This window comes from Sebastes umbrosus, chromosome 1, assembly GCF_015220745.1.
Source record: "Sebastes umbrosus isolate fSebUmb1 chromosome 1, fSebUmb1.pri, whole genome shotgun sequence".
Lineage (NCBI taxonomy): Eukaryota > Metazoa > Chordata > Actinopteri > Perciformes > Sebastidae > Sebastes > Sebastes umbrosus.
The window spans coordinates 42631804-42648649 of record NC_051269.1 but is presented as its reverse complement, the minus strand read 5'-3'; the positions used below and the strand labels follow the sequence as shown (position 1 = coordinate 42648649).

General features: G+C 43.4%; 1 protein-coding gene across 2 annotated transcripts in view; it reads right to left on the bottom strand.

The window, feature by feature from the left end:
* Positions 1 to 645: 645 nt before the first annotated feature.
* Positions 646 to 16846, bottom strand: part of fbln2 (fibulin 2) — a 75738-nt gene continuing 59537 nt past the window's right edge. For both annotated transcript variants that reach the window (XM_037784635.1, XM_037784626.1), the window contains 7 exons: positions 14833 to 14976; positions 13518 to 13646; positions 10514 to 10639; positions 7712 to 7828; positions 6474 to 6602; positions 5299 to 5422; positions 646 to 1642 (listed from right to left, as the gene is read on the bottom strand). In XM_037784635.1, coding sequence (XP_037640563.1) covers positions 1282 to 1642; positions 5299 to 5422; positions 6474 to 6602; positions 7712 to 7828; positions 10514 to 10639; positions 13518 to 13646; positions 14833 to 14976 — 1130 coding nt within the window. In that variant the 3' untranslated portion in view covers positions 646 to 1281. The remainder of the gene's footprint in view (positions 1643 to 5298; positions 5423 to 6473; positions 6603 to 7711; positions 7829 to 10513; positions 10640 to 13517; positions 13647 to 14832; positions 14977 to 16846) is intronic.

The window sequence follows — 16846 nt, the reverse complement described above, 5'->3', positions numbered from 1 at the left end:
AAACATCTCAAAGTTGTACTGTTAGATATTTACCTATAAAGTATGTTCGTATCAGATTTAAAGACTTTAGTTCAACCAGAACAAATGTTGTATCGTACTAAATGTCGTCTTTGGGCACAAACGGGTAAAGAGAGAATATAGAGCAGCGTAGAAAACACCCAGACTTGTGCAGTGACCTGTGCAGCACCTCGCCACCGTCTGTAATGTCGCATTCACACCAAGAGCGAAGCGGATCTTCGCCTCGCTTTACTCGCGTGAGTTGGACCGCCGGTATCATTTGTGTTCATTCTGGCTAGACGCACCGGAGAGGAGGAGGAGTTTGTCACCATAGATACCAACAACCTTTCTTTCCTCCATTTCCTCCGTCAATCATTGAAGAGCCACTGTTGCTGCTTTGTACATGTTGGTGAAGTCCCAGATATGTCAAAAAAAACAATCGCCGTTGTGTCTGGGTTCATAACGTCACCCGGCGGCGAGCTGTATTCACATACAGCGCTATTGCACTGACTCTATCTAGCAGCCACACGTCGCTACTGTGGTATGAACCCGAAATAAACAGATTGTGCTGTGATTTAATCGCAATAAACAGATCAAAATGATGCTGAAATAACAACATAATGATGATGATTTGTAAAAAGTCTAAATTCATGCTTTGTCAGGTCTGTTACCATGACGACAAGCAAACAACTTTAAAATGCTTGTTTTCTGAATGGAGTTTGGATGGATCAGAGCCAGGCTATGCAGCTGCTCCATCAACACTCAACATAAAGTCATAAATACGGCAGAGACGTTGTTGTTTCATCACGCGGATTACTGCTCGAGATTAAATATTTCAACTCCTGCGATGGCGCTAATTTCGTGTGTTCACGTCATTCGCGTTTCCTTGGCGTGAATTTGCGTCTATTCGCCTCTTTGCATTGACTTTGTACGTAATCGCTCAATGCGAAAAGTTGGCTTCGCTCTCGGTGTGAATGCGCCATAAGAACCAAGAGCTCGAGTAGACTCTAACAACGGTGGAGCATAAACGCTAAATGATGAGTCAAACTGCAAAATGACTTTGGTAAATACAAACACAATGTTTCTCAGGAAATATGATTGTCATAGAAAATCTGAAGAAACAAGCAGATAACCTGCCAAAGACAGGACAAGCAAACAGTAACGTCTTTGGCAATTTGACGAGAGTTTTGAATAATGCTTGATTGTAGGGAGGCATCACAAAAAGAGTCTGCACATATAAAAACGTAGCACCATATGAAGTTTCCAGTCTGTCCCTCTCTGGTGTTACATAGCACTGGATGTGATGAAGACGTAGATCCTGGCGAGGAACGACGTGAACGTGCCCTGCCTCAGCAGCTTCATCTCCACGTCTATCAGGAAGTCTTTGGGCTCGCGGACTTGTCTCTGCAGGTAGACGGCGCCGGTGAAGCCGTTGAGCTTTCTGGTGCTGAAGTAGCCCTCCTCGTTGCCCTTGACGACGCTGATGACGATGTGGTCGCCGGAGTATGCGGGGGACGGTCCGATTCTGAAGATCTGGGCGGGGATGATGATGTTGGTCTGGAAGCTGAGCTGATAGTACGTGATGCGGACGGGAGAGTTCTGACAGTCTAAGGAGTTAGTGGGACAGCTGGTCCGCTCACAGCGCCTGGACATGAGTCAAGAAAGACAGAGACAGAGAGGGCAGATGAGCATGACTATATTTAGAGGCTGGTACTTTGGATGTGTTGAGAGAATATAGACCACAATCTTTTGTCAAAATGTTGTCATTTATTTTCATGAACTATTATTTAGCGAGAATTTGCAGTAGCTTTGTTCACTAAAATGTTTTGGTGCTCTGTGGGCTGAACTTTTGATAATTCAAAAATCTGGTTGGATCATTTGTGGAGGACAGTCTTATATACTATATGTATATTATTATTATGTGATGCTTGAATTTAGTGGGGTTGAGATGTAACATTAAATACACAATTTCAGCTTTAATAAATTATTACTTTTGTTACTATTAACTTTATTTGATAGTCGTTAGGTGTACATATTTGTGTTATTTCCATATTTTTATGTGGTTATTTAATATTTAATACTACAGTATCCATGGTAACGATGCCGGGCTTGTATCTCCCAATTGAGTGTGTGTGTTTGTAAATTTTAATATGTAAATATTAATGTAAAGTCTATGAGTATAATGTATAATCTAAGAGACCGGCCTTGTATCTCCCAGACCAGGGGTCAGCAGCCTTTACTATCAAAAGAGACATTTTAGGCAAAAAGAATAAAAAAAAATCTCCCTGGAGCCGCAAAACATGTGATCATTGTGATGAAGGTAACACAGTTTATAGTCTGAGTATATAGTATATAAGTCTGATGCAGTGAGGGCCAAAGAGACAATGTACTACGGAGTATTAGGGCCACATTGAGGGAAAGAACATCTGAGATTTACAGAATAAAGTCAGAATATTACGAGAATAAAGTCAAAACTTTACGAGAAAAAAAGTCGTAATATAACAAGAATAAAGTCGTAATGTTATGAGAAAAAAGTCGTAATGTTACGAGAATAAAAAGTCGTAATATGCCCCCCCCCCACCGTTACAGATGCAGCGTAGGAAAAGAGGAAGAAGAGGAAGAAGAAGAAGAAGAATATTGACAAAAACAAGAGGGATAATAGGGCTAATAATGATTACTAATACCCGCCGATACACATGCCAACATGTGAATAAAGAGAGCACTGCAGCCTGGAGTAAAGCTTGATGTAATGCTCCATAAAACGTGCACAGCTCATGCCAACACAAGAATGTGGAAGCTGCTCCAGTGAATCACAGGGTGGCACTAAAGGCCGACCAGGAGACGTTTTAATCTCAGCCACGGCTGCCGAGTCCCCTCACGAATGAAAGGTGTCTCTCCACGTTCCGCTGAGGACAATCAGGCGTCTCCTGATGACACTGATCAGACTCCTCCTGTGGGCTGAGTGGAGGGTGTGTTTGCTGTTTCTGTCCACTGGAGCGCAGCGTGGGGAGAGCTGCAGAGACGGCCCCGGGAAGCACCGAGCCCATCGGAGCCGTCCGACTTCATCGGAGCGCTCGATGGGGAGTCGTGTTGGGTTAGCAGCCAGCCTCTACAGCTGCCACAGGTTCACAGCTAACAAGGTCCTTCTGTGCTGCACACTGCACTGCTAGGACACGGATGTACAGGACTTCTCATTAGAGGAGCACCGGCAGAGAGGAACTGAGGGGGAACCCATCGAAATCTTCTCACAGATACAAGTCTTAAAGGGGCAGGATGTCAGGTTTTAAATATAAAAATAACCTTAATAGTCATTTCACCACGGGGATGGGCGGTGACACGTGCAAATGCGGGGGCCAGTCGCTCCCATAAACGTTTTAATTTGTTATCTTCTCGCCTTTCTTTATCACTGATGCACAGGACAGAAAAACACTCATCAACATGGAAAAGGAAATGACTGGATAAAGTGCAGCAGACCGTGAGACAATCACCGCCTACAACATCTTCCGACCACCCAGCCAGACCAAAGAGAGGAAGAGAGGGAGGAGAGCCGGGACAGCTCCTGGCTGATGTCTCGTCACAGGAAAATAAAATGATGAAATAAGACTTTAAGCTAACGTAGGGTGACCGTACTTTCAAACCCCCAAACCAGGACCCTTAAGTGTACTGCATGTTCATGCACGTACCATAACCGTTTTCATCAGGATGGATATCATGGAACACCTATGGTGCATTAGAGCACGGAGTGGGATCATAAAGAAGGCATTATTATATGTGGGTGCATTAGAGGCTGTGACAATCATGATACATCACATTCACTACTTTCTCCTCCTTTAATCACAGGGCTGTCCCCGTCATGACGCACTGACAGTTTGGGACTCCCATAGAGAGTTTTTCCCTCTGAGGAAACGTATTGTCGTCTGGGCCTTGGTACGCAAATTATTATTCAACTTTCGTTTTGAACCCGAATAATCTCTATCACGTCATGTTGCTGGCCACAGCCACACATCTACCTGTAGTATCACGTCATGTTGCTGGCCACAGCCACACATCTACCTGTAGTATCACGTCATGTTGCTGGCCACAGACACACATCTACCTGTAGTATCACGTCATGTTGCTGGCCACAGCCACACATCTACCTGTAGTATCACGTCATGTTGCTGGCCACAGCCACACATCTACCTGTAGTATCACGTCATGTTGCTGGCCACAGACACACATCTACCTGTAGTATCACGTCATGTTGCTGGCCACAGCCACACATCTACCTGTAGTATCACGTCATGTTGCTGGCCACAGCCACACATCTACCTGTAGTATCACGTCATGTTGCTGGCCACAGACACACATCTACCTGGAGGCTGTTAGAATTAAAATTGTGGAGCTCAGAGGACATTTTGTCCAGGATGGAGACACCGGGTGAAAGATGGAACGGACAGTCCTGATGGAGTTATATAAGCGGAGCGAAACGCCTGTTGGTGCGGAGAAGGAACTGTGTAGAATAATGAATCAAAACAACATGTTTGATGTGCACATAAGCACGGACGGTTCTGTGGTTCAATTTAACCAGCGGATCAGCCGTGTCCATGGTTTTTTTGTGGTGAAAAAGTTGTTGGTAACTGTTGAAAACCGGGACATTTGAGTGTTTTACAGATATTTGTTGGGACTCGGGACACGTCAGCTTGAAACCGGGACAGTCCCGGACAGACCGGGACGTCTGGTCACCGTAGGTTAACTCAGCAACGGGAAATCAGAGACTGTTGTGCCCAACATCTTTACAGAGACTTGACTCCATCATAACATCCCGGATCAAGCTGTTGCACTTGACGAGTAACAGAATGCAAGGTGCTCAAACGTAGTCAAAGTTGATGATGTTGACACGCATTTTTGGTGTAAACGGCCCCTTAAGAAGGCAAACGTCCCCCGCCAAGTTCTCATTAACTTTTACCGAGGAGCAATAGAAAGCCTCCTTACTGGAAACATTACAACTGGCATGGTTTGTGTTCAGCCCAGGAGGCAGGAGGACTCTGCAGCATGTGATTAAAACCGCCCAGAACATCACTGGTACCCGTCTACTGAGCATCAGTGAGATCAGTGAGGTGGGGTGCCTGCGCAGAACTACACAGATACCCACCCCAACAACAGCCTGTTCACCCAGCTGAAAATAAACAAACCTTTAACCTTAATACACAATATCTCTATATATGTTCTGTTAACCAATAAAAACATAGAAAATGCTTTGCTATTATAGATTATAAAATATAATATATTAAGATCATTTTAAAGAAAACGGTGACTCACATGTCCGACACCTTCTTGTAGTAGTGAGGACAGTCAAAGGAGAGACATCTGAAGCCTCCCTGGAGGTTAAAGCACGTCTGTCGCAACGAACAGTTGTGGGTTCCAGTTGTGCATTCGTCAACATCTGGAAAAAAAATAATAAATGAAAGGGTTAACCACACTGAGAGCGTTTAGCAGTGTGATAATATTATATATTAGGGCTCGATAATAACGTGTTAACGCTAATGCCACTAATTTCTTTAACGCATTAACACAACGCGCATTTTTGAGGTCGTAGCGGCTCAGTTTTAAAGCTAGAGTGAAGATCCTGGTTTCATAGTAAACTAGTAAACCTGATGAATCCATCCACTATTACACAACGTTTAACCAGGACTAGCTCCAAGTCTGAAAATTAAGAAAATCTGAAACCATTGCATGAAAGTCTACGGAGCAGAGCCGTAGAGCTGTCGGACCGTGGTCGGAGCTGGCTGATGCTACGCTATGATTGGCCAGTCTGCGGTCGAAGGGCGGGACTTAGCAACGGCTCGATTGGAGGCTCCTCTCCTCTGGTATCACCTTGTGTTATGCTGGAGTTTTGATTTTCTGTATACTTCATTTAGTATTACCTTAGTTAGCCTGACAGTATGTTTCCCTGTCAGTCTCATTTGTTAGAATAAATATTTAATTATTATTTGTTAACCTCTTAAGCCCGACGGACCCGGTACCGGGTTGAAATGGGTCGTACCCTGTTGCGTAGTTGCAAAAAAGTGGCGATGGAAGATGATCTACTTATAGAACATACAGTATGTGTGCCATATCTTTTTTGAAAGCTGAGGTCTCCAGCTTTCACAATCTGTAAACAGACTGTATGTTGTCCAAACTACGTCTTATTATGAAGTATTTTAACAATACAGTCACACAGAAATAAACTTTGTAAATATAGGAAGAAGTTGTGAACAAAAGATCCTCATAAATGGTGTCCTCATTGTTCTATAATATAACGCTTAGTATCTTTGGAAACTACAAATTCCGAGCTTTCCAACGAACCTTAACCGCACCTTGTATCACAAAGACAGCAGGTGGAACGGAGCCTAATTCAACCTCAGTTAAATCAAATGATTTTCTTTTCGTGAATCCCTCTCTCTATGTGCTGTGTTCTTACAGCCGGACCATACCACCGTTCACTGAGGCCTCACCTCTGCAGGTGCGTTTGTTGGAGGACATGACGTATCCGTGAGCAGGACAGGCACACTGGTAGCTGCCGACCACGTTGACGCACTGGAAGGTACAAAGGTTCCCGATGCCCGTGGAGCACTCGTCGATATCTGTTCAAAAACACACACATCTCATCAGTGGGATTAGAGCGCTGTGTGGAAGCCAACGGCAGGTTCAAATAAAGCAGTACCACTTTTCCTCTTTATCTCTGTGTGTGTGTGTTTGTGTGTGTGTGTGTGTGTGTGTTTCTCTTCTACGAGTGTGTGACGGTGTTTTCCTGTTTGGGGATTAGAGACCGGAGCTACCTTCAGGCCCCATCACCCAAAACACAATGAAATCTGTTACTGGAGACAAGAGTCGTGCTGCTGTTCTCTGCATTCAAGGAAAACACTGTAAAGTTATTTAAATCAATGAGACTTCACCTGTAGGGGTTAAAACTCCTCCACACGTTTAGTCCTGACAGAAAAGCATCCGCTGTATTTGTCTTAGGCTACGTTCACATTACAGCTGAATGCTCAATCCTCATTTTTTGCCCATTTTTTCTGCCTAACCCAGGAGTCAGCAACCTGCGTCTCTTCAGCTCCTCTCCAGCAGCTCCCTGCGGATTTATAACTGTTTTCTGTTTACATTTTCATTTTTATTTATCATTGTTGTAGGTCTATGGTACGACGGTAGGACGGAGTATTAGGGCCACATTCAGGAAAAAAAATAAACCTGAGATTTAGAGAATAAAGTCAGAATATTATAAGGTAGTAATTTACGTGTTATTTTCTTTTTTCTCGTAAAGTTATGACTTTATTCTCGTAATATCACAACTTTTTTTCTCGTAAAGTTATGACGTTTTTCTCGTAATATTCTGACTTTATTGTGTAAATCTCAGATGTTTCTTCCCTCAATGTGGCCCTAATACTCCGTAGCACATTGTCTCTTTAGTCCTCACTGCATTAGACTTATATACTATATACTTAGACTATAAACTGTGTTTCCTTCATCACAATGATCACATGTTTTGAGGCTCCTGACAGATTTTTTATTTTGAAATGAGACTGTATTCACGTAACGAGCGTAAACTGACTCGCCGTCCCGGACACGTCCAAGGCTGACACTAGAGGGGTACCTAGAGCGTCGTAGTTTGAAGCGTAGAGCCGCTGACCAAGCGTTGGTATTTGACGAATTAGAAGTGAGAACATGTTGACCTCGTAACTTTGGCGGAAAATACCTTCACAGGTGTGTCCGTCCTCTTTCAGGAAGTAGCCTTGGCGACAGTAGCACTGATAAGAGCCGTAGATGTTGGCGCACTCCTGGCTGCAGGGTTTCTTGTCACATTCATTTACATCTAAGAAGAGAAAAGAAGAAAAGACAAGATCAGAATTCTTCCTGTGTTTCTAATTCTTAAATGATGATGCTGGCCTTGTTACGTGATTTTCTTGTTCTCAATAAATCCTATAAAAAGACTGAATTTAAATATGTGTTATCTTCCCAAGCCCACTGATTCCTTCAGAAGCTAAAAACGTTTAATAAAACTGTCACAAACGTGCGGTTTAATTGGTCTCAGTAATTTTCCAAAACTGCTGGTCACTGTAGTTGTTACTAAAACAGCCTGAAATATATATTTAGCGGAGCGGATAACATGATAAACCATTCTGTGTCTGTTTAGTGTCTGCTTCCTCATGAGAGCATGGGGGGTCACAGCATCCAGGGACTTCCTATTGGTGCTGATGGCTTTGTCTCCTTGTGTCGCAATGACCGTGCAACATATTTCAGCTTCACACACACTTTCTCGGCGGGAAAATGAAACAGCTGGGTCTTGATGCTTGCTCCCTGGCCGCCATATTACAGTTAAATGTTTATCATCGTGCTAAATTTGGTGCTTGTATCACTATTTGCATGATTTTTCCACTATCCGCTCCACTAACAGTGCATTTGTTTGGGACTATTTTCAGGTGCGGATTACTCCGCTGCAGTGGAGGAGCAATGATGGTTTCTAAAGCTATTTGTCATTAAACTGCTTCCCCAAGAAAGACAAGCCTCAAGTGTCTGGAACGCATTAGTCTGAAAGACACTAATCAAAATCGAATCATGTAGCTGGAACAAGCTTTTATTAAAAAAACAACCTGATAAGATGCAAAGCTTCACCTTTTGGATTGTGACCAGAAAGCATCACAACTTGATTAAGTCTCCCTGAATAACGGCGGTGACGAGCTGAACGTTATGTGAATCACTCTCCTCCTGGTCAGCTTCGCTCTCTGAAAAAAACAAACCTCGTCTTCCTCGACACTCTTGACTGACGGTACCTGAACCTGGAAACCATTAAGTATGCACCGTCAGACGCCTCCGCATCCCAGAGACGGAGACTAAATTAAATTCCAACAGCAGATAACAAAGACTTACAAAAGGACTCACAAAGAGTTTTCTATCAATATATAAATAATCTCCAAAGTCTGTGTGAAGTCTGCATTTGGCTTTTGATGCCAACGTTCTCCCCAGAGGTTTACCTCTACACCTTACAGACATGATAGGCAACATTTTCTACAAAACAACGATAGACTCATACAAAATAATCCCTCTCAATCATCACTTAGAAGTGGGTGACGTTTCTGGGCGTCAGCAAAGAGCTTTGGAGCCCCACGTGGAGGTGTTACCTCCAGCCATTAATCAGCCCGTTCTCAATACCTAGGTCAAATACCGCCGGCCACCGTAGCGCTCTAACACGCTTGGCACACGGGAGAGGCTTCAGTTGGTTGTATTCTCCTCACCTCACCGCTAGATACCACCAGATCCTACACACTGGACCTTTAAAGGGACTCTGTGTAAGAATCAGAAATGTCTTGTTAACAGCTTCACCTGTGGCCGTGACAAAAGTCAGCGTCCTGTTGCTGGCGCTTGTGCTCGCTCTACATAGACATGAAGGAGCATCACTCAACACAGTGAGGAGACACACGTCAGCTAAAAGCACAATATCACTCTATATTTCAGCTGCTTGGCAGTAATGTTAGCTGACCAGACCAAGGTCTCTCCATGAATCAATGCTGGTCCTAGTGTTGGCTTTTCCCGCCTCAGCCTCCCGACCGCGGCCGGAGGGAACAGGGGAGACGCCGGAGTTTTGGTCGGAGACGATAACGTTTCTCTCTGCGGAGCCCCGTCACTTCACAAGACACGGGAAACCTCTGTTGGTCTGGAGGAGCTGCAGCAGTTATTTCTGCACAAACGTCCACTGAACATTCACTAGATATTCTCAGAGCTAAACTAACTCTTCTGCAGTGTGGAGTGAGCAGCATGCACGTGAGAGGTGGAGAGAGAGAGAGAGAAGGAGCGTGGTGTGTGAGTGAAGGCAGGCAGAGGAGCAGAGGAGCAGAGGAGCACAGACTCCGGTCCTGGAGACCAAAGCTACGGTCTCCCCCGCGTCCTCCGACCGCGGCCAACACTGTTTAACAGCTTCACTAGATACAACCAAGAGGTTTTGGTGCTTCACTGGAGTTTGTGTTGGAGTCTGAGTCTGAACAGCGGAGACACACGAGAGACCATGAGACACACGAGAGACCATGAGACACCGACCAGCAAGGATTTAGACGTGGAAGAAGTTACAAACCTTACAACCTTTAATTCTCCAGATCTACTTTGTCTGAACCAATCCGACAGCATCCAATCAAGTTGCAGAAGAGAACCATGAAGAACTAACGTTACGTTACTGAGCGCCATTTGGAAAAAATTATACAAAAGATAATTTTGTTAAAATTAAACGGTAGTCAACAAAAAACAATTGCAGTATGCATATTTTGTGGGTCAAAAATGACAAACTCAAATGGCATTACATTTGGTAAAGAGCACATTAAGACTTGTTTAGGACTCGAAACTCAAAGTTTAGGACTTGGGACTTGCCTTCTTTTACTTGGGACTTGGGACAAATGAAATATATTATACCTTTAAATTCTTAAAGGAAAGTAAGACCGTCCATGTAAACAAGGTGGAATTTAAATTCTGGATGTGCTAGAGAGGAAGAAAACAAAGCAGTCTAGCTTACCTTCACAGTTCTTGCCATCAAATGCAAGGGAGAAGCCGGCTGTGCATGAGCAGTGGTAGGAGCCTGGGGTGTTTTCACAGGTCTGGGCACACAGCCTGCCAGGATAGCGCCAGCACTCATTTACATCTGTCAGTGCAGGAGTAGGAAGCTATTAGATAGCAGGCAGATACCTCCGGGCCACTGAGGACTCAACGCCACTTCTCATTAAGACACACACCCAGTGATGTGGAGACTGACTTTTTCACCTTGTTAGCTAATTTTTTTTCATATATGAAACTCCTGTTGTTTGCCTGCTGCTCTCGTTAAGAGCACAGAAACCCCCTCTCTCTCTCACACTAGCAATGATAGCTCAACGCGTTCAGAAAACAGGTTTGGATGTATGAAATTACTGCTGTTTACCATGAAATTATACAAGTGTTATGCTCGATGTCTTATGACATGGTTGCACTCAGAACACCCTGCGTCAACACAGGATTACTGGGAATCATGAAAAGAGACTTCACACCTGTCCTGTGGTTTTTCTCTGAAACATTACAGGTGTCTAACGGTGTGATTTACATATAAAGCATCAGTCTGTCGCCTCCTCTCCACCGGTCCTTAAAACTAGGGATGCACCGATACCAGTATCGGGTATCGGGTCCGATACTGTGCTCACGTACTCGTACTCGCAAAACGGCACCGATACCACTTTACAGCAGCGTGACGTTAACCTTTCGTCCCCATCTTTCGGGTCCTCACTCTCCACCTCCCCGACGGTGCGGGCGAGACGGGCCGGTGGTGCACCCGACCCCGTTTAGGAAAAGATGGTGGTTTGGGTTAAAATAACTACGGAAGTTACGTGACAAATAAATCAACGCTGACTCCTGGTTTCACACGGGACACGAACAGCAGTCTCCTGGGTCAAAGTCCGCTGTTTTTTGACCCACCCATCCACCCTGAAAATGAGGCATTTGTCGCTCTTTATACTTCCTGGTTCACGATTACGTTGATTACATATGAATTGATTTAGTGGGATATTCTCTATATGAATTACAGTGCATTACTTTTTGTAGGTATAGCTACGAACGGTACACGAGAACAGCAACAGGGAGGTTTCCTTCTGGGGATATTCAATATTTGTCACCCACTACTTTTGCAATCTGTGCAGTTTATGGCACAAAAAGAACTTCTCATGTTGTTTAATATATAATCTCATCCATTCAGTTGGGAACACAAATTCAGCCCTCCTCTTCCTCCTCCACACACCGGTCCACTAACCCTCCTCTTCCTCCTCCACACACCGGTCCACTAACCCTCCTCTTCATACAGTGATGGAGGTTTCAGCGTCTGCTTCTTGGCCCACCAGTAACATATCTTACTTTTGGTTTTTACCAATTATTGCTAAGAAATGTCATCATCAGATTATGTAAAACAGACACTCTGTAAATGTCATTTCATGTTGTTTTTAATAAACAGGCTCGTGCTATTTTAGGAAAGACAGATGGTGAATAAGTTATGGTTATAATCTCTGCTCCACGACGGGAGATGAAGAGTCATTTAGACCCTAGTTTCATCACTACTGTGATATATAAACAGAACAGGTTGTGCATCCAGGATGATTCTGTTCTGTAACAGTTCAGTGTTTCTTCTCCAGACGTATGCAGACAGTTATTTTTAAAGCTGCTATATGTAAAACAATCCATGTGACTATATACATATCTTTAAATTAATCTGGTGGAACTATATTTTGTTGTAGAATTATGAAACAATACTGATGAATTGGTAAAGTCTTTGTGTTGCTTTCAGCCCATTTATCGGTCACTGGGGGGGGAGGGATCTAAAAACAATTTAAAACATTTAAATTTAACATTATACAGTAGATGGTCACGTGTTCTGTGCTCTATGATTGGACTACGGTGTCACGTGTTCATGAATTAATCATGTTCTGCCTTCGCCGTCAGAGACTGTAGGTGTTGAAAGTGACCAATCAAAAGAGCGGACACATCAGCCGCTGTCTGTTACATCCCCGCCTCCAAAGTCTCAAAAGTCAACTTGACGAGGGAGTGAGTTGAGCAGTTACGAGCGCATAGAGAGGGTCAACACTGCAGCGGAACCGTAGGCGGTGATGGGAGCGAGTAACTTAATCGACTCTGGCCGAAGGAGGAAAATTTAACAGAGTTTGGTTTGTCCATTCTGGGCTACTTTAGAAACATTTTCACTGCTTATTTTCATTTTCGTTTCAGTTTTAGTTTACTATAATAACCCTGCTGTAGAGTAGCATCACTATAATTATTGCCTTGTTCCCTGTTTCAGTTCCTGTTCTTGTTCCTGTACCTTCCTGCCTGAGAATGAATGCGTGTTTGGATCCAAGTTAAGTGACTATTAGGATTTGAGGCCGGTCGCCGTTATTTCTCTCATAATGAAAATGTTAGAAAAGCTGGTAGGAGGAACCGAGCATGGACTCGACCCCTTTGCATTTTGCCTACAGGGCACGTGGAGGAGATGAGGATGCTGGAATCATCCTACTTAACCTTTTTATTTAAACACCCAGAGGAGAATAAAAAAACATGCTAGATTGCTATTTATTGATTTTGTGTCTTCAGCCTTTAATACAATCTTTAGCCACGGGGCTGACGGAGCATTTTGAGTCGGTGGGTTGGATAATGGATTCTCTTGACAAACAGAACACAAACGGGTGAAAGTGAACAGATTCATTATGTTCTTCTACTGGCTCTCTCCGTTCTCTCAGCTTTATATTCTGAACACAAACATGAGCCGAACTAAGCATGAGGACAAACTGAAACATGCAGATGACTCAGTCATTGTGAGTCTGAACACTGTGTTGCATCCCAAAATACTGAGAAATTCCCACATATTTGGCACTTATTAACTTACTACTTATTTGACTGAGCCAGTGAGATGTTTTTTCTGCCTCCAGAGCAGATCTGGGTTCAATAACAGTTTGGACGACTAAACCTCCAACCTGCTGGTCATCATCTCGCAGGCCCGGCGCAGCGATACCTACCGGTGCAGACTTTACGGAGGGCGTCGTACTGGTAGCCCGTCTGACAGTCACAGCGGTAGCTGCCAGGGAGGTTGTGACAGATCTGGCCGACTCCACAGCGGTGTGTCCCCATCTGACACTCATCAATGTCTAAACAGGAAGACAGAAAGATGAAGCATATTAGCAATGACCCCCCTCTAAACACAGCCAACAGTTATCAGTGTTATCGAAATCTTTGGGTTCAGAACTGTTGGTCCGATAAAACAAGCAATTTGAGGATGTCTCTTTCGGCTCTGGGAAACTGTGATGGGTATTTTTTTCACAATTTCAAAACATGTTATAGACGAAACAATTGGTTGATCAATCTAAACATGACTAACGCCTCATCCACACTGAGAACGTCAGGAGTGCGCGGCCGCTGCGTTGCGTGGCCGCTGCGTGGCCGCTGCGTGGCCGCTGCGTGGCCGCTGCGTGATTCACCCGTCTGGTGTTCACACCAGCTGCTGCTGTCAGCCCTTTCTTTCTACAGAGTTTGCCTTTTAACGGCCATTTCATTTCATTATAAATATCATTTATATTTATTTTAGACAGAGAAAGGTGAAGAAACGTGTGGTAATTTGTAAATAATAGTAATAATCCACAATTAAAACCCCGTACTATATACATTCATGGCGCTCTCCAAGTCACCGCATGTTCCACATCACTGTCCTGCACATATTTCAGAATAAAAGCCTCATGTTAACAAATGAAGGAATTCTGTCCACAGAAAAAATGCTTGAGGGCTTTTATTTTGAAATGAAAGCAGGAGGTGTTGATTTAAAAATATGACGCGCATCTCACGCGGGCAGTGTGACTGCTCTAACCTGTTAACAGGACGCCGAAATAAAAAACAACAGGTAACGCAGCCGCCACGCGCTGCTGACGTTCCTGGTGTGGACGAGGCTCAAGAGTCTACAGCCATGCTAGCAGCTCTGTGAGGCTGCACAGCCGTGCTTTGAGCTAAATGCTAACGTTGCTTAAAATGATAAAGCTCAAATGCTGGAGGTATAATGTGTACCTTGTTGACCATCTTAGTTTAGCATTTTAACATGATAACATTTGCTAATTAGAACTAAGCACAAATTACAGCTGAGGATGATGGGAATGTCATTAGCTTTGCACATCACAGAGAACCTGACATGGCCATCTCACATCTCGGACATATTTCCTGAGGAAACTTATGATAATGTCTTTATAATGTTATGTATTTAATTTTGTACAATGTTGGTCTCCATATAACTGACACATAGTCCGTCCTTCGCCCACACTGTTTGCTTGTTTAAGAGGTAAATCTCACCGACACACTTGGCTCCGTCGGGGCTGGCGTGGTAGCCATGGCTGCACATTATGATCTTCTGCTGGCACGTGTAGGAGCCCACAGTGTTGATACAGTTAAAGCCTGAGCTGCACAGATCACTCTGGCTGCTGCACTCGTTGATGTCTGCAGAAACACACAGAGAGAGAAAATCAACCCTCAACACAGCTGGAAAAATGAAACACAGGAGGGATGTTTGTTAGGAGGTTTAATCCTGATGGACGGGCCTACTGACGACTGCTTCCTCCCAGTCATTTCAACAGAACAATTAGGTTGATGTTAATAACGACTTCTTAATATATAGTAGCCCAATACTCGGGGAGCAGTGTTGATGAATTGAAGATTTAATGCATGTAGTCAGGCAGAGTCTGAAATTAACTTTTTATCTGCCGCTTTGTAAATCTCTGCGCTAAATAAAGGAATAACATTTTAGATGTGATGTCATTCAATGTTCGATATATTTTACATAAAAAACATTGTATACACGGTAAATTACAGTGTTTGAATTACACCATGGAGGGAGGGTAGTGTACACAGTACAGTACTGTACTTTGTTATTGTCATCTGTAGTGGTTATTTGCATAAAAACACACAATTTAAATGATTATGATTATTTAAATATTTGCTTTGATTGAAAAAAAATCTTGGTATGTTGTTATGAAGTTAAACAGGTCATAATTCTCTCTCTAATATCTATTTTATATTGATATGAAAACATCTAACAACTGGATTTATTCAAGTTTCTCACCAAAAAACTTAATATTACGAGATTACATTTGAACACATCATGATAACATTGTAATTTATCTTCACCCAATAGACCTTTTTCCTGAGCAGACCGTGAACGTCTCATAACAATAACTCAATGGCACCTCCGTTAACGTTAGTCGCTCCGTTATTTAACCAGTCAGGACTGTGCTGCTAACGGCTGCTAACAGCTAACGTTACTAACTCTCCTCCTGCTGATTTCAACACAGATTTGTTGTTCAGTGTCGCTTTATCAGGGAAAAAATAGGGTGCGTCCCCTCAGGTTTACTAGCGCCATGCTGTTGAGCGCTTTTTTTTTTCTCTTCGCAGTTTCTCCGTTCCCAAACAACCTGAAACATGATACAGAATGCGTATGCGTCATTGTGCAGCGTAACTGTGGGAAAGCATCAATAAGAGGAATCGATAGTCACGGAGGCATGAGATGCCAGAAAGAGGACAACTACTGTTCTCTGTTCCATCACTAGTGTTTTCCCTGCCTGCCAAAGCGGCGGATGTCCTGATGATTTCACTTTGCCACTGCCAACAATTAACCCGCATTTTCAGGGGGTGGCACTAGTGTTGCCATTTTCAGACCCTGTAGTCAGGTCGATGTGGGTGGTGGACAAAATAAGAGACATGCATTAGGTCAGGGGTCAGCAGTCTTTACTATCAAAAGAGATATTTTAGGCAAAAACCCCCCCAAAAAATCAGTCTGGAGCCGCAAAACATGTGATCATTGTGATGAAGGTAACGCAGTTTATAGTCTAAGTATATAGTATATAAGTCTAATGCAGTGAGGGCCAAAGAGACAATGTACTACGGAGTATTAGGGCCACATTGAGGGAAAAACATCTGAGATTACGAGAATAAAGTCATAACTTTACGAGAAAAAAAATTACATAACACGTAAAATTACTACTTTATAACATTATGACTTAATTCTCTGAATACTACGACTTTCTTTTCTCGTAAACCTATGACTTTATTCTCATAATTTTCTTACTTTATTCCCGAAATCTCAGATTAATTTTTTTCCCTCAATGTGGCCCTAATACTCCGTCGTACCGTCGTACCATAGACCTACAACAATGATTAATAAAAATGAAAATGTAAACAGAAAACAGTTATTCATTTCCATTTTTATAAATCCACAGAGAGCCACTGGAGAGGAGCTGAAGAGACGCAGGTTGCTGACCGCTGGTCTAGGACTTTGACTGAATGAGAGTCCCAAAGACAGGCGAGCTGAATG